We start from the raw sequence: 18213 nt of genomic DNA on the forward strand, positions 1-18213 counted from the left end.
AATATCTGGTGAAGTATGTTATAATCAATGAGATAAACTGGCAACAGGTAACAGAAATGATATATAATGATATGATATAATAAAATATAAAAAGAGCCCCAGAGGTAGCTGAGTCTTTGGAAGTGTGGTCAGGCAAAAGCCTCTGTTCTCTGAAATGCCCCAGGTTTACACATGAATGTGAACAAACAACAAAACTTCTGGAACAATCTTTGTCCAAACATTGTAGGGTTTCCATCATCTGCTCTATTTAAAGAGAATCTGGAGATCTCTCTGCACACACTGAGTGATCATCATCTTTGGACTCTCGGGCTACACTGAAAACACTGTGACAGTGAACAGAAAACCAAACTAGATCCAGGAATGACACCACCCTCTCTGGGACCGTGGGACTGACACAAAGTCCAAAACTGTTGTGTGGTCTGACCGATCACCACCTGAAATTCATCTTAGAAATCATGGACCACATCCTCAAAGTTACAGAGGAGAGGGACCATCTGGGGTGGACTCGTGCACATGGTATTGGCTACCTGGACATCGGTGAAGAGACCATCAATGCTGAAACATGTAGACAGGTTTGGGAGCAACCACCTGGAAAACATCTGCTAATACTAGTCTACTTCTACTAGTGTATGTGCAGCAGATGTTTGTGGCTGGGTGTTCAAAAGCATTTAGTAAACTTAACCTCCTAAGACCCGAAATCTTCCACGGCATGCATTTTTAATTTCTCCTTGATATTTGGCCCGATGAATATTATGAATATTGGGGCCCAATGAATGTAAAAACAAAGAATTGCCAGATTTTTTTTTTACCTGATTTTTGTTTCTAAGAAAAATTAGATCCACATATGAGGATATTGATTTAAATTTTTGATTGGACAGTAGCAGCATAATGTCCTCGTAAGTGGATATCAGGTCCTTGTAGAGCAAAATTTAGTATTTTGGTCTAAATAACCCAAAATGTGATGTCCACATATGTGGATGCCAGGTCCTAGCAGGTTAAATGATATCCCAATGAATTAATGAAAAAATAACAAAAAGAATTTGAATAATTATCAAACAGTCTTACCCGTCCATCTTATTGGTTGACTTTTGTGGTGTTTTGCTCTTCTCATGGTCCCTGAGTGACAGAGGGATTTAAGTTTAAAGTCAGTACTACAAATATCTGCAGATATTACTGGATAGATGTGGGTTTAGGCTCTTAGAGTCATAAATCATTATTATATTAACATATCCAGGAATGACACCATATATTATCATATTAACAAGAAGACACATATTAAACCACATGTGAAAGTTACCTCTGCTTGTCTTTTTCTTTAAGACGAACAGTGACGAGCAGAATTACACAACCAAGGACCAACACCGCTACTACAGCTGATACAATCATCACGGTGGAATCTGAGAGAAAAGCCAGAAAAATGTGACTCTGAAAAACACGGATACATTAATCATGGATAAAAAGGAAATGCAGAAGTACTAAGTTCATTGATATTAGGTCTCAGTCGAACTAACCCAGATATCATCGATCTATAAATCTGTGACTGAAAGAGTTTCTCACCATATTCATGATCAGGAATCGTCACCATCACCTCTCTGTGAGGAGCAGAGAGCACTCGTGCTGCACATCCCACCTGTGTGCTGTGTTTACGTGAACCTGAGAGCACAGCTGTAGTGGTGACAGTGAATGTAGCGTTGGTGTTGGACACACTGACAGTGTTGTACTGTGAGAAGCTGAGGTCTTGTTGTGAGACACTGAGTGTTACAGTGGGAGCAGGTCGACCAGTGGCTGAACAGGAAACAACCCACTCTTCAGCAGAGTTTGACTCTCTGACATCAACAACAGGTTCATGCAGCTCTGTGAAGGATCAGGAGATATTATAAGGACTATGTTGTCAAGAAGAAACAAGCTTCTAAAGCATTTTACAGCATCATGGTTTCTTTCAGTCTAATCCGGTTAAAGAACATATAAGTTCTTACCATAGACTTGGAGGCAGGGTCTACCTGTCAGAGAGCCTTCAGGATAAGTGTTAAACAGACAGTGATAGCAGCCTTCATCCTGCTCTGTGACATTCCTGACGACTATGGAGCAGTTTTGTAGTCCAGTATATGTAAAGTTAAATTTATCTGTAAAGCCATCATTCACTCTCTGACCAAAGTACTTGCTGTAGGTGGCAACATTTGTCTCCACATCAGGAGAGATTTTCTGCCATGTGACCTGAAGGACGTCTTTAGTCTCCAAGAGCTGACAGCTGAATTCAGCATCTTCTCCCACTGCTGCCAGCACAGTCTGCTGTGTTTGGATCACTGCTGTTAGAGCTGCATGGAGAGAAACATCAGTTAAAGATGAACTGAGTGGTCTTGATGGGAGGACTGAAACAATAATTCGGGCTAGGGATTAGACAGTTTAATTTATGGCACTAAATAATAACAATGTATCAGGTTTCACATGTGAATAAAATAATGTACTTCATTGATATTATTGATGTCTAATATGGAATTTAAAAAACAAAAACAGTGCTACCAGTAAGATGTGTGTTATGTTTCTTTTTGGCAAATCAATTAAATTCACAATATTAATAAAGACGTGCAGAAGTATTATGTAGTATCTACATGTGTTCAAAAGACAAACACTTGGCTCTCTAATTATCCTCTATGTTTGTCATTCAGAACTCATCCAAATTACAAATGATAATTAAAGACATTAAAAAAGGTGCATCTCCTTGATGCTCTCTCTTTCACCTCCACGTTTCCTCTTACAGTTGTTTATGCCAGGAACTCTTCTGACATTACATCTTTGTGTTTGACATTTAGCAACAATGATCCTGATTAGTCGAGATCACGCTTCATCAATTTCAATTTAAGCTGATGACTTTCTTTAGTAACACTTTCTTAACTCTAATTTTATAGTCGTTCTATATATGAGTGATTTCTTCTGTCTATCGCCCAGAAACACAGGAACCATCCGTCAGATCACTTTAGAGCAAACTGACTACAGCAGATCAAATCCATATAAATAAATTCATAAATGAAACAGTGTATCTCACTCACCGTTTGAAAAAACCGCCAGCAAACTAAAGACAAACGTGATCGCGCGTCCTGCCATGTTGTCTGTTTACCGCTAAATTTCAAAACTTCAAACAGCACGAGAGACGCTCGGCCAGTCCATGTCACAGGGTGTGTAGTGAGAACGACAAAGCAAAACATGATCCCTCTCATTGATCACAGCTACATAAAATACAAAGCATTCATTGGGAAATCTAATAAGTCACTGATTTGATAAACATTTTACTATTTTGGAAAACCTCTCGGCCATTTGACATCACACTTATTCCTTGTTGTCCCCTCTTCAGTGGAACAGACCAACAACTTACTTTCACTTTCGTTTTAAACGCACAGCGAGACTGACAAACGTAAGATGAAACTCTTCAAACATACATACATGAAAGACCACGAAAAGGAGTACTTTTTCTTGGCACGAACAGCAAAAAGACTAAAGAGAGGAGGGAGAAAATCCCAGAGAAGACCCAGAGTCCTAGTGGAGAGACAGAGGTCACTGTCAGTCCTTTCAGAGAGGCAATGAACCACATAGCTCTTGTAATGGTGAAAGTAATGTTTCAGTCATGACTGATAGAGAATCTTGTGCATTATTTAATGCATATTTACGAATTCTGAATTTTCAAAGATTTCCCATAAATCAACTAAAACTGACTGGGCATTCTGGATTCCAAATTATAATATTGGTCTTGAAAGCGATCATAATGATTCAACAGCATAACTTTGTAATGGAATGAAAATTACCTTTTGAAAAGACCGCCAGTAAACAAGCAAAACATAAAAAATTGTCATCCTGAAAAATTCAAATAAGGTGCCAATAAATACTTTTACTTGGTAACAGATGGGAACCAGTCAAGTTCTAAAACATAATTTATTAGTCTTGAACAGGAAATAATCTCTGTGTCACGACCTGCAGGATCAGCAAGGCGCTGATCATAATATCCCTGCTCCTGGCTCTCTTTCTCTCTCTCTCTCTCTGTCTCTCTCTCAAGGTCCCTCTCTGGGCAAGGTTTCCTTTTCACATTCTCCTCCACGTTTCATGCTAGCTGCTAAAGTGACAGTCCACTCTGCCTCCCACTCCCTTCAGGCACTGATTGACTCCGGGGCGGAGCAGAGTTTCATGGATGCTTCCCTGGCTCTCGAACTCAAAGTTAACACACAAGCATTGCCCCACTCCTTGCAGGTCACCGCTTTAAATGGTCAGCGTCTTCCCAATATAACTCATATTACAGAACCCGTGTCCCTAACTCTATCTGGTAATCACAATGAAATGTTACAGTTTTATGTTTTAAATTAACGAGACATAATAATGTCTTGAATGTAAAGCGCCATCTCGTGGCCATTTTTAATGAAATAGCAGGTGAAAATCCGCATCACACACTTTTTTCACATTTGTGAATATGGCATCTATTATTTACCAAAGTTAATAAATAGCTGTGCAAAGACGTCTCATGCTGCTTCTTGTCTGATCTCACTCATAATTATTGAATTATAACTGCGTGGTTAAAGTACTCAGAGTGCAGTAAAAGGACTGAAAGTGAGCAAAGTATCTGAGTTTGTGGTCCACTGGATTGGACCTAACAACAGAAGGATAAAAAGCACAACAGAGACAAGTCAGAAAATTTGCATTATTTATTTATTTATTTTGGACATTAAACAGTTACGTGCAGTAACACAAGCCACAACCACAGATGCGATTATTAATAGCTTAAGAAAAAGACGGAGAAAGATGTAATAAATTCAAGCACTATAAAGGTAAAACAGACTGAACAGGAATTTATAAATATGTGAAAGCAAACATACTAAACTCTCTGGTGATAGATCCAGATTTTTCATCCAAACCTAGAAAAAGAAACCCAAACATTAAGATTGCTGTGTGATCGTTTATCATAATCAATGATTTAAATGATTTTAAAATAATTTCTCATGATCATCTTCTTCATCTTCAGGAATCGTCACCATCACCTCTCTGTGAGGAGCAGAGAGCACTCGTGCTGCACATCCCACCTGTGTGCTGTTGTTACGTGAACCTGAGAGCACAGCTGCAGTGGTGACAGTGAATGTAGCGTTGGTGTTGGACACACTGACAGTGTTGTACTGTGAGAAGTTGAGGTCTTGTTGTGAGACACTGAGTGTTACAGTGGGAGCAGGTCGACCAGTGGCTGAACAGGAAACAACCCACTCTTCAGTAGAGTTTGACTGTCTGACATCAACAACAGGTTCATGCAGCTCTGTGAAGGATCAGGAGATATTATAAGGACTATGTTGTCAAGAATAAACCAGCTTCTGGTGCATTTAATCACATTAAGGTAAAAGTTCTCACCATAGACTTGGAGGCAGGGTCTACCTGTCAGAGAGCCTTCAGGATAAGTGTTAAACAGACAGTGATAGCAGCCTTCATCCTGCTCTGTGACATTCCTGATGACTATGGAGCAGTTTTGTAGTCCAGTATATGTAAACTTAAATTTATCTTTAAAGCCATCATTCACTCTCTGACCAAAGTACTTGCTGTAGGTGGCAACATTTGTCTCCACATCAGGAGAGATTTTCTGCCATGTGACCTGAAGGACGTCTTTAGTGTCCAAGAGCTGACAGCTGAATTCAGCATCTTCTCCCACTGCTGCCAGCACAGTCTGCTGTGTTTGGATCACTGCTGTTAGAGCTGCATGGAGAAAAACAGTTAAAGATGAACTGAGTGGTCTTGATGGGAGGACTGAAACAATAATTCGGGCTAAGGATTAGACTGAGTTTAATTTATGGCACTAAATAATAACAATGTATCAGGTTTCACATATGTGAATAAAATAATATACTTCATTGATATTATTGATGTCTAATATGGAATTTAAAAAACAAAAACAGTGCTACCAGTAAGATGTGTGTTATGTTTCTTTTTGGCAAATCAATTAAATTCACAATATTAATAAAGACGTGCAGAAGTATTATGTAGTATCTACATGTGTTCAAAAGACAAACACTTGGCTCTCTAATTATCCTCTATGTTTGTCATTCAGAACTCATCCAAATTACAAATGATAATTAAAGACATTAAAAAAGGTGCATCTCCTTGATGCTCTCTCTTTCACCTCCACGTTTCCTCTTACAGTTGTTTATGCCAGGAACTCTTCTGACATTACATCTTTGTGTTTGACATTTAGCAACAATGATCCTGCATGATCAGCATTTTAATCAATAAAAAGGAGGAAGAAATGGTTAATATAATATCTGAGTATTTATTAATAGTTATCTGCATCTTATACCTGCTGAAATCAAGCCGTGACAAACTAGTTTGAATCATTTATCTACACTTCAGAGTTTTCAATATAATAATGCTGGAAGTTTTACTATGTGATACCGATCAGTGTCTAACAATGCCACCTGTGAAATCTGACATGAAGAACAGGTCCATGAAGCTCTGCAAAGGATGAAGGTTTCAAAATATAACATGTGTGACAGTTTTTACAAGCAAGTCAACTTTTGGCTCACATGCTGGTACACCTGGTTGGAAACAATAAGATTTGTGACAAGTGACTTAACTATTAAAGTGAATATAAATTGTGACCGATTATTGTTAATCAATTACTGTTCACCAGTCACTGCTCAACATAGTTGTCATTTTAATAGACTGATTACCAATAGACTATGTTCAGACTTTAAATATAATACATTCAGCCCAATGAGACGTGTTACATTGGAAAATAAAACAAACAAACAAACAATTACCTAACCTGCCTTTCTAAATTATAATTATTACTGTTGGTACTGGTATTCTCAACACCAGCTCCGTATTAACTTGCTATTGGCTCATTACCACAAATTAGAGTATTGAGTATTATTAAACACAGAATTGATTGACTGATTGCTACCCGGTGTGAGAGCTTAACTTGCATCCAATTGTTCTCTGCAGTCCCTCATCAACTAAACGCCTACTGTAAAAGCTGCGTCCGTTAAAACAGACCCTTAAAACGTTTAAATATCACCGTTTTATGTCTGTATGGGTTTGTGTAGGACAGCTTCTGGGTCGCGGTCTACCTGTTAGTGACATCTGGCGTTTCTTTTTTTGTCAGACTTGATGTAAATGCAGCTTTTATGTTCCAACCGTGAAAATGAAAGTTAGTCGAGATCACGCTTCATCAATTTTAATTTAAGCTGATGACTTTCTTTAGTAACACTTTCTTAACTCTAACTTTATACTCGTTCTATATATGAGTGACAGTGGCGGTCCTAGCCCGTTTGGCGCCCCGGGCGAACACTCCCTTTGGCGCCCTGCCCCGCCCCGCCCCCCCCCCTCCCACACACACACACACACACATACATTAACATAAAACTGTTGTCGGAACCGTACTGAATTTCGCCAGAGAAACACACACATATGAAGAGAGAGAGAGTATGCATCGATGCATAGTATGCAAACAGCTACCAAACAGCCATCATAATTCGTCATACAATGAGAACAGGACAAATCAACAATTGACAATGACTAATTAATATTAAAATCTGTAACATATTGTATTGTTTGGAGTTTAGTCTGTTACTGTTGCTATTTTTACCATTTCTTCTTGGAGCAACTGGAACTCACATAATTTCCTTAGAGATTAATAAAGTATTCTGATTCTGATTGTTTCAGGATGACCTGCCATTATCCAATCACACATCTGCTTACCTGCATCTTTTGCTCATTTCTTCTCCTCTTCTTTTCTCTTTTTTCTAAACTGAGCACCTGATGGCTTTGAACTTTTCTTGTTGACCTTGGTTTTAATTTTGCACTCCAGTATGAACACAAACCCCCCAACTCGAGGATCACCACAACATAAGCTAATAGACCTACACCTTAGTTCACAGATTCACTTTGTCTAAGGTGCATTTCTGAGATTTCACACAACCCAGGATTCAGATCATGAATACATAATGGGCTTGGATTTACAACATCATGAATGAAATGTGCTCTATTTGGAAGCAGCTGCCCCCCTCCCCTTTCGACGGGCTGTGTGAGACTTTAAATCATCAAAGTAAATTATAAATTTTAAATTGTTATTGATCCCTTTACCCCTGATCCTAAAGTGTATATTTATTTTCTTACTCTTCTTATATTTATTGTTTGTTTACTTTCACTGCTGGAGCCTCGTCGTCTCGTCTCTCTATATACTGGACTGTATGTAGCGGAGATGACAATAAAGTTTACTTTGACTTCAGCAGCGAGCAGGCGCACCGAGGGCTCTTGCACTCACTTTTCGTGTATAGAATTTCGAATTTCAAATTATAAGTCTGTATCATAATGTCGGGTGTTTTCGTGTTGTTGTTTTGTTTTTATTTTGTTTTATTTTGCGAGTTGGTTATTAGACGCCGCTCCAGCCACCAGAGAATCCCCCGCTGCCCCGCCCTTTCCTCCCTGCGCCGCAAGCAGCAGGCGCACCTCGCAAACGGAGGGCGCCCTTACTCCCAGCAAATGGGCGATAGAAAACCGATCGGTGTCTATGCCATCCCCAGTTTGCGCTGGCTGACATCGGGTCAGCATGAGTACGAGCAATTTTTTTTTTTTTTTGCCGATGTCCGAGATGCCGCCCGCACCACGATGCCGCCCCGAGCAACCGCCCGTGTCGCCCGTATCTAAAACCGCTACTGATGAGTGACTTCTTCTGTCTATCGCCTAGAAACACAGGAACCATCCGTCAGATCACTTTAGAGCAAACTGACTACAGCAGATCAAATCCATATAAATAAATTCATAAATGAAACAGTGTATCTCACTCACCGTTTGAAAAAAGCGCCAGCAAACTAAAGACAAACGTGATCGCGCGTCCTGCCATGTTGTCTGTTTACCGCTAAATTTCAAAACTGCACAAGAGACGCTCGGCCAGTCCATGTCACAGGGTGTGTAGTGAGAACGACAAAGCAAAACATGATCCCTCTCATTGATCACAGCTACATAAAATACAAAGCATTCATTGGGAAATCGAATAAGTCACTGATTTGATAAACATTTTACTTTTTTGGAAAACCTCTCGGCCACCTGACATCACACTTATTCCTCGTTGTCCCCTCTTCAGTGTGTAGTGGAACAGACCAACAACTTACTTTCACTTTCGTTTTAAACGCACAGCCAGACTGACAACTGTTCGTGCCAAGAAAAAAACGTTTTCTTGGCACGAACAGCAAAAAGACTAAAGAGAGGAGAGGAGGGAGAAAATCCCAGAGAAGACCCAGAGTCCTAGTGCAGAGACAGAGGCTCACTGTCAGTCCTTTCAGAGAGGCAATGAACCACATAGCTCTTGTAGTGGTGAAAGTAATGTTTCAGTCATGACTAATAGAGAATTTTGAGCATTATTTAATGTGTGTTTAAAGTGTTTTTGGTGGCTATAGCTATTACTTCAGCAGACTGATTTGTCCGTTGTTGCAATGGATTTAAGAATTTGACGATTCATAAAAACATGTGGCCACCAGGGTGCATCAGTTAGACTGTAGCTCCTTTTTTTAAATTAAGTGGAAAGAACACCTGTGCTCCTGTTTCTGTATATGTTTGTAGTTTGATTGGGTTCGTTTTAGGGCATACTTACATTTCAGTTTCAAAATCCATGACAGGCTGAAAGGTGTATTTTACTGTTTTAACTAATTATTGTGGAAAATCAAAGTAATTGAAATGTGTTTAGAATTTACAAATTACAATTGATTGAGTCCTCTGGGGTGGGGTTTGTTTCTGTATGTATGTATATATATATATATATATATACATACATACACACACACACACACACATATATATATATATATATATATATATGTATATATATATATATATATATATATGGACCCAAAACAGAAAATGCTATTAAGATCATAATTTCTGAGTTTCTGGGGCATACTCAGGGAGCATAGAGCAGCTCTCCAGTTTTTAGAAGCACAATAATTAGTTACTCATCAGCTATTTGGAAATCAAACTGAAAGCACTAGTTTTATTATTTCTTTTCATTTCATTCCCCCTTCATCTGCATTGTAGATTTTGCAATATAATGGATAAATTGCATTTATATTATGTATTGCATTAATTGTGAATGTCTAACAATGCTACATTAGCACTGCCAGTGAATAAACATATGCAGTCATTTGTGTAATTTTAAGTACTAAAAATAAATTCAGCCACCCAACAGGAGGACCCTCTGACATAAAGAGCAGGATTCAAAGTATGAAGGTTTAAAATGTTGTGTGGGAAAATTTCCACAAACAACTCAGCTTTTAACTTACAAGTGCTGGATACACCTCACTTGAATACAGTAATTTTTTGACACGTGATTTAACTGTTTAAGGGTGATCGTGGCTCAAGAGTTGGCAGTTCATCTTGTAATCAGAAGATTGCCGGTTCGAGCCCCGGCTCGGACAATCTCGGTCGTTGTGTCCTTGGGCAAGACACTTCACCTACTGGTGACGGTCAGAGGGGCCGATGGTGCGATATGGCAGCCTCGCTTCTGTCAGTCTGCCCCAGGGCAGCTGTGGCTGCAACTGTAGCTGCCTCCACCAGTGTGAGAGTGAATGAATAGTGGAATTGTAAAGCACTTTGAGGGTTTTAAAAAGTGCTATATAAATGGAGTCCATTATTATTATTATTTCTCTGCATCAGTGTCGTGATCTACCCTTATTCATGCTGTGTGTTCTGTCTACCTGCCTGAGTTTATTTTTATATTTTAAAGTTTGTTACTTTGAGTTCAGCACTAAAGCTGTTTGTTGAGTCCACGTTTTGTCTCCAGAGTCTGCACTGTGGGTCCTCCATACCTGCACACAGCCTAAACACAACATGAACTGAGCGTCTCCTCCCACTGCTGCCAGCAGTCTGCTGTGTTTGGATTACAGCTGATAGACCTAAACAGGAAGTAGCATGAGTTACAGATGTGCGTCTTAAACTGTTGGTGCCTGAAAATTGATCACCACTAAACAACAGTAAACTATTAAGTTACATGGGTAAAACATTTAATAAAAACTAAACTAAGTCGTTTTAACTGAAACTGTCAAAACAATTCTGTCAACGCTAAAGCTGAACAGCAAATAACATTAAACCTTAAACTCAAAACACATAATAGCATGAATAAATAAACTGTATATTTTTCTCACCTTTAAAAATGACTCCCAACACGGACAAAAGCAGAAAATAAAACTCAGTTTTTAAATGTCTGCAAAACAACTGTGGACTTTAACACCCGGCGTAGCCACGGTTAAGTATTCTCTAGGTGTACCGATAAAATGACTGATGTGAAAACATGATCTTCAAAAGAATAAAACTTATATAACTGAGACAAAGGGGCTCATATTAATATCCAATAAAACCTTTCTAAGTACACATTATTTGTGTCAGTATTAGTATTGGTATTGTCAAATCTTTGCCTGTATTTACTTGGTAAATTACACTTTCGCACAGGTTGCCAAATGAAACGTACAGACTTGTTTTGCTGAGTGGCATAGTGTGATAGCTTAACTCATGAACTCGCATTCAAATATTATCTGTGGTTCATCCAGGAGAAAGCTTTTAAACTCTATTTGTGTTAAGTCAGGTTTAACTGGATGTTCAGTACATGGAGCTTTTATGTTCCACTGAACATGAAAATCAACGTTTATTAAGATTATGTTTTATCAATTTCAATTTAAGCCGATGGCTTTCTTTAGTAACACTTTCCTAATTCTACCTTTTATACAGCTTAGAGGATTTCTTCTCTCTTTCGTCCCGTCTGTCAAATCATTTTAGACTCTTACCACAGAGCAAAGTGAGAGCAAGTCATTTTAAAATCATTAAAAATAATAAAGAAAACAGTGTCTCTCTCACCTTTTGAAAAGACTGCCAGCAATGAAAGGACAATTGTGACTGCGTGCTGCCATTTTGTCTGCATATTACCAAATTTAAAAAGCTAACAAACAACGCCCAATATTGAACTTATGTTGAACGTTCGGCCAGTCCACAATGTCACTGAGTGTAGTGAAAAACAGCAAAGTAAAAGTCATCCTTCTTCCTAATAACAGCTACACAACATTTCATGGTGTTTGATGTGATAGCTAATAAGTCACTGACTTGATAAACATTTTTCTTTTTTGTAAAACCTCTCTGCTATTTTACAGCTCGTTGTCCTCTCTTCAGTGTGCAGTGGAACAGACCAACAACTTACTTCTACTTTCGTTTTGAACTCACGCACAGACAGACTGACAAATGTAAGATGAAACGCTTCAAATACCTCGGATTAAGTTGTGAAACATGTCTAATCTGTTTAGACAAGCACTTGGAGTCTATGCAACTTTTTAAAAAACATGAGCTCATAAGCAGGAGAAAATAGGAGATACAAATCGATTTATTTAGAGTTTTGCCATAAGATAAAAACATTATACTTATATAATAGTAACTAACCAGAAACACCGTTATCATTTGATTTTCTTAGAGTAATGTTTAAAGACATGGTCTTTTGACAGTTGCAAAACTTCCTCAGTTAGTTTGAACCAACAGTGCCATCATGTGCTCATTCTGTGTATATTAGATGCAAATCTGCAGCACACACTGAGTTACATTTGGAAATAAATCACATCTCTGCAGAAACTGAGTGAATCTCACTGCTGCTGAATCTGCAGTCCTCATTTAATCTGCAGAAAGAACTTAACACACTTCACAGCTTATTTTACTCAGTTACAATCCATGTTAAAAATATCAAAACTTTATAACCAATTACATTTTAACAGTATGATATAACAAACAAATGTCTGTAAAGCAGAATAACTATTATTAATCAGTTGTACATGTTATTCATTCAGCCCACCTCCTCCCTGTCTCCACCTCACAGACAGCTCAGTCAGAGCTCCATCCAAGCCTCCGTTCTGACGTGACGGGTCATCAGAGTCTAATCACCAAGTACATTAAATTCTCTATTTCAATAAATCATCTTCATTTCTTCCAACTGATCTCTCTTTATTGAATTCTTATTAGTGTTGTCTAGAAATATCAGGTAGGAATCTTTGTTGTTGACACAGTCCTCTTTGTTTAATCAGCCAGTGATGCAGTTTGTTCATCTCGTTAAGTTTAGATTGATTCATCTTCTCCAAACAGTCTTTTTGCTGCTGAAGGTGAAACTTTCCTGCTGATGTTTTTTAGAGTTTTCTTTGTAGACGTCCGCTGCCTGAGCTGCTCGTTCTCGTGCTCTATTAAAGGTGTTTTGTTCCTTCAGACAGAAACAAGACGTGAGTTCATTTCCACTCACACTATTACAGTATGCCAACATATTTATATGAGCAAATGATGACTGTATATATACATGAAGAATAAAGTTCATGAACAATGCATACATGAAGGAGATGAAAAGATTAAGTGTGGTTAACTTAAGTGTGTGATTCACTGAAACACTTCAGTTTCATCAGGATGAAGTTAAGCTGACAGACAAGAAAATGGAAAAAACAAAACTGACAAAGAAAAAATGCTGTAAAATATGAATAATTGTGACATTTACTTACTCATCAATGTCTTGCTTTGATTTTAGTGGTGTGTTGGTCTTCTCTGGGTCCCTGAGTGATGAAAACATATAAAGGATTTAAATTATATACTACAAAAACATAGAAATGGTATTTACTGGATTTTTTCTGAAAAGATTTATAGATGTTCATGTGATGTTTCTTAATGTCAGTAAATCATTACTATATTAACAGTGACAAACTTACATTACGAGGACACTATATTAAAGTGAAAATTACCCAGTCTTGTTTTGTTGTTTGAAATGAGCAGTGAAGAAAGCAGAGATCCAATCGCGATGAACCACATACAACATCACCACTAACACTGCAACCACCGACACCACAGCTAATACAATGATCCAGGTGAAATCTGGGAGAAAAGAGGAAAACTGTGACTTGGAGCACCATTCATAAAGCAGTTACAAATTACACACATGGAAAGACAAACTTACTTGATTCACTGCTATGGGATGTAATCTTCTCATAAGAGCCTAAAAACAGGAACCCAAATATTAGAGTGGCAGGGAGAGTCATCAGTCTATAAATCTGTGAATTTGAATGTTTCTCACCATCCTCAGTAGCATCAGGTGTCTTTTGGACCTCGTACATCATCACCGTCACCCCTCGCTGAGGAGCAGAGAGCACTCGTGCTGCACATCCCACCTGTGTGCTGTGTTCACGTGAACCTGAGAGCACAGCTGTAGTGGTGACAGTGAATGTAGCGTTGGTGTTGGACACACTGACAGTGTTGTACTGTGAGAAGCTGAGGTCTTGTTGTGAGACACTGAGTGTTACAGTGGGAGCAGGTCGACCAGTGGCTGAACAGGAAACAACCCACTCTTCAGTAGAGTTTGACTCTCTGACATCAAGGACAGGTTCATGCAGCTCTGTGAAGAAAATATATTTAAGAAAAGTCACCATTAAATGTGGAAATAAAAATCCAAATAAGCCTGTGTGTGTTGCTGATTTGTATGCTATAGCTGTGCAGTGTTTTAGGCAATTCTCTATATAAATATATTTACTGTGAAAAGTGGTGTAAAAACTTCTACAAAATGATTTAACATTGGGGATAGGAAACAAAATATTATTCTTTTAATAAAATATTTTAATTTCTAAACAGAGTATTTGTGAATAAAGTATGAAATACCAATTTTAACAGTCTCTTTCCTTACCTGACTTTTGAAACCCTGCATACTAAGCACTAAGGATGGAGGAAAACCCGATACAGAAGAGTATTTCAGTATTTTGCATGGTGATATTATATCATTACAGGGACACCAAATATCAAAATGTTATTGAATAAATTACTAAACAAATGTCTGGGAATACTACATAAAATGACTCATCTCATGCACTACTGTGCAAAATTACGTTAAATCAACTCAACCAAAAAAAAAAAATTCAACGCACCTATCTTGACAAAGCTATCTCCTAATAAAAAGACACTTTTAAGTTTTTATCAATAAGCAAAACTAATGGGGACTCAACTGCCAGGATGTATTCTAGTTATATTCACATAGAAGAGGAAGGTTTTTCAGTATATTGTAAAATGTTAGGAATCGCAATAATATTAATTCGTGAGTGTAGTATTGTGATATATTGTATCAAGGTAAAACTGGTACTTCCCAACTGTACTTTCACATTTGTTTTGTTCTCAATATTATTGCCATTAACAGTAAATACCACAAGCACTGTGGGTGTAGATGAGGTAGAGATTTAGTTTTAGCTGTGGATAGTTTTCCTCTATAACTCTAGACCACGTGTCCTTACCGTAGACTTGGAGGCAGGTTCTACCTGTGAAGGCTCCTTCAGGATAAGTGTTAAACAGACAGCGATAGCAGCCTTCATCCTGCTGCGTCACATTCCTGATGACTATGGTGCAGTTCTGTAGTGCAGGATTTTTAAACTCCACTTTCTTTGTAAACTCAGAATTCACTCTCGGGCCAAAGTACTTGTTGTAGGTGGCCATATTTTTTTCTGAACTTCCTGAGATCATCTGCCATGTGACTTGAAGGACGTCTTTAGAAAGCATGAGCTCACAGTTCAAGCAGGCCTTATCTCCCACTGCTGCCAGCACAGTGTGCTGTGTTTGTATCCCAGATGTATGACCTGCACAGAGAAAATGACACGAAAAGTATGAATGGCTTGAGCAGCATATGAACCACAGGCTGATGGTTATCCCTGCTGATGCCACAGAAACATTTAAGTCACCACACGGGCCACCTTTACCCTGTCATGATCATACATGTCTTCTTCAAGGTTCTTCTGTTTCTAGCTAGAACTACAGAACAGGATTTAGCATAAATGGAGAAACCTGAAGTGGCAGACAAATTCAAAATAAAGACAAATATGCTGTTCTGACTGCTCAGCACCTTAAACTTTACAAAATGGAAATTTAAAGGTTACATGTAATCTCTTAAATCAACTTAGATGTTTGTAACCAGACAGCAGATCTGTACGTGACGTGCTGCTGAAGTTATCTAATTATGTCACATTGTGGAATATCTTTCAAAGTAAATCACATGATAATAATTTCAATGATATGCAAAGGCTAAAATGGAAGTTCAGTGCAGACTAAGCTTTGTGTTTTGCACTATTGTGGTATAGTTCACAGTGACAGCCTGCAGCATCAGTGACTGTTGCTAGGTTAGGTCCTGGGCAACAACAGAGACATACGAGAGATGTGGTACCAGGCACAGTGCCCAGATTTGGATGGGCCAGAGTGTAATTTGGGCTGGATCTTTTAAATAATCTTATAAATTAACAAAACAGTGGATTGTATTGTAAAGATCTATATAGGCTTCATCTTTATCTTCTTGTTATTATTATAATTATTGTTATTATTTCTGTTACTCTATTGATTTTCCTTTGTCTCATTTACTTTACCCGCCTCCTCTTCTTGATGTCCAAAGTCACTACAGACGACCCTGCGAGGCTTCCCTTGACATCACCTTGCAGTCTCCTGCCTCTTTTAGATTGCACCTTTGAATGAGATGGACTCCACCTGTGTCCACCTTCCTCCACTCTTATGTTATTCCAGCTGGTAACTCTTCCCTAACACCCAGAACCTGAATGCTCTACAGAATTCTTCCTTCTTCAGCTTCTACCAATGGAGGATGTTCATTCACTCAAACACCAAGATCCGAAATATAAATAATAAATAAACGATCTTATGAATGAAAGAGAAAGAAAAGCTCTCACTCCTGTTTTGCCTCTTATTTTCTAGGTTTTTATACTTTTATTATAAGCTGTATTTGCTGCATAAAGTGACTTTATTGTCACTCTAACCTCTTACTAGTTGGCTATTAAAAACTGAAGCAACAGCCTATTTGTGCTGTAAAAACAAAGAATAAAAAAAAAACTTTGTAAAAGCCTAAATAAAATGCAAGAATACACAAATGACCTATTAGTTAATAATACAAACGATAAATGAGCTCCTCAGATTTGAGAGGTATTCGTCAGTGTAAAATGACCTGTTATGATCGCTCAGAATTCACCTGTGATAACTTCATAAATGCTTTTACTTTTGTAGAACAGAGAGCACATTTGAAAAACTGAAAATAAAACCAAAGAAATCACTTCTGATTGGCAGCCAGGATGGGGCTGTTGTTAGGCCCCTTAGTCCCTCCCACCTGTAGGATGAAGTGAGGGGATTTTCAAACAGCAAACATGCTGGTTGTTATACTTCCAGGGATAAAACTTTATAAACTTTGTGTGCAAAGTCAGCAAATTTTTAAGTGTTTTATTATTTTTTTCCGTCAAATTTGACTCTATGTTATTACTTTGCATGAAATATCCCCCAGTGTGCCTGCTCACTAACAGCATTTGCTTCTAAAAGGAGTCAGCGACTTGAATTTAAGCTGATGATGTTCATAGAGTCAAATTCCATCTTATCTACTAACCATATCTGGTACTGTATAAAAAACTACCTGCCAAACCAACTTTAACTCCTGTCTGCAGTGAAATGCACTTCACTTTATAAGCTCCCCATAGAGCAAACTGACCTCTACAAAGCCACTCACATTAAAGTCATAACAAAACAGAGTATCTCGCTCACCTTTTGAAAAGATCGCCAGTAAAGAAAAGATCAGTGTGATTTCACGCGCTGCCATGTTGTCTGTATGCCGCCAAATGAAAAACAAAAATTTGAATCTCACCGCTTGATCAGTTCGTACCATCTCTGGGTGTGAAGTGGGAAACAACATAATAAAAGATTATCCCTTTTATTAATAACAGCTACATGTCATATGATTATGTTTACTTGGATATCTAACAAGTCACTGATCTGATAATATTTACTGTTTTGGAAACCCTGTCTGCCGTTTTACAGCACATTTATTCCCCATTGTCCCCTCTTCACAGTGCAGTGGAACAGACTTACTTTCACTTTCGTTTTGAACTCGTGCAAAAAGAAATATGCCTTTAGCTGTGTCCCAATTCAGCGACCACGCTTCTGAGTACACGCACTTCGCGGACTACGGGCGGGTACTCCGAAGTGCGAGAGGGGCAGAAGTGAGAGGCTTGTGAAATGGGACGGTCTGGCCTTCGTGGTGCTGCTCAGGTTGCCTAGCAACCATGATACGACCGATGGAAACGTTCCATACAGAATTGTTTGACAGAAATTGAGGAAATAAAATGTTTTTTGTTCGTTTGTTTGCTTTTATGAGATGTTTTGATTTGTTGAGTATCTGAG

The 18213-nt window shown here is 38.4% G+C and overlaps 2 protein-coding genes across 3 annotated transcripts; both read right to left on the reverse strand.

Annotated features, from left to right (window-relative positions):
• Nucleotides 1–4671: 4671 nt before the first annotated feature.
• LOC146492277 (OX-2 membrane glycoprotein-like) lies at nt 4672–9716 on the reverse strand. Its single transcript, XM_085151502.1, has 3 exons — nt 8806–9716; nt 5377–5715; nt 4672–5284 (listed from the first exon to the last, which is right to left on the reverse strand). The coding sequence occupies exons 1-3, from the start codon at nt 8858–8860 to the stop codon at nt 4965–4967; spliced, it is 714 nt and encodes a 237-aa protein (XP_085007628.1). The 5' UTR covers nt 8861–9716; the 3' UTR covers nt 4672–4964.
• A 146-nt stretch (nt 9717–9862) lies between these two features.
• Nucleotides 9863–18031, reverse strand: LOC146492278 (nectin-1-like). Of its 2 annotated transcripts, none has more exons than XM_085151472.1 (7): nt 17902–18031; nt 15291–15629; nt 14090–14407; nt 13973–14011; nt 13761–13890; nt 13524–13574; nt 9863–13234 (listed from the first exon to the last, which is right to left on the reverse strand). In XM_085151472.1, the coding sequence occupies exons 2-7, from the start codon at nt 15550–15552 to the stop codon at nt 13096–13098; spliced, it is 939 nt and encodes a 312-aa protein (XP_085007598.1). In that variant the 5' UTR covers nt 15553–15629; nt 17902–18031; the 3' UTR covers nt 9863–13095. The 2 variants fall into 2 exon arrangements, with proteins under 2 accessions (XP_085007598.1, XP_085007597.1); XM_085151471.1 differs by lacking the exon at nt 17902–18031 and adding an exon at nt 17578–17853.
• Between the last annotated feature and the right edge of the window lie 182 nt (nt 18032–18213).

The sequence above is a fragment of the Neolamprologus multifasciatus genome, chromosome 23 (assembly GCF_963576455.1).
Source record: "Neolamprologus multifasciatus chromosome 23, fNeoMul1.2, whole genome shotgun sequence".
Taxonomy (NCBI): Eukaryota; Metazoa; Chordata; class Actinopteri; order Cichliformes; family Cichlidae; genus Neolamprologus; species Neolamprologus multifasciatus.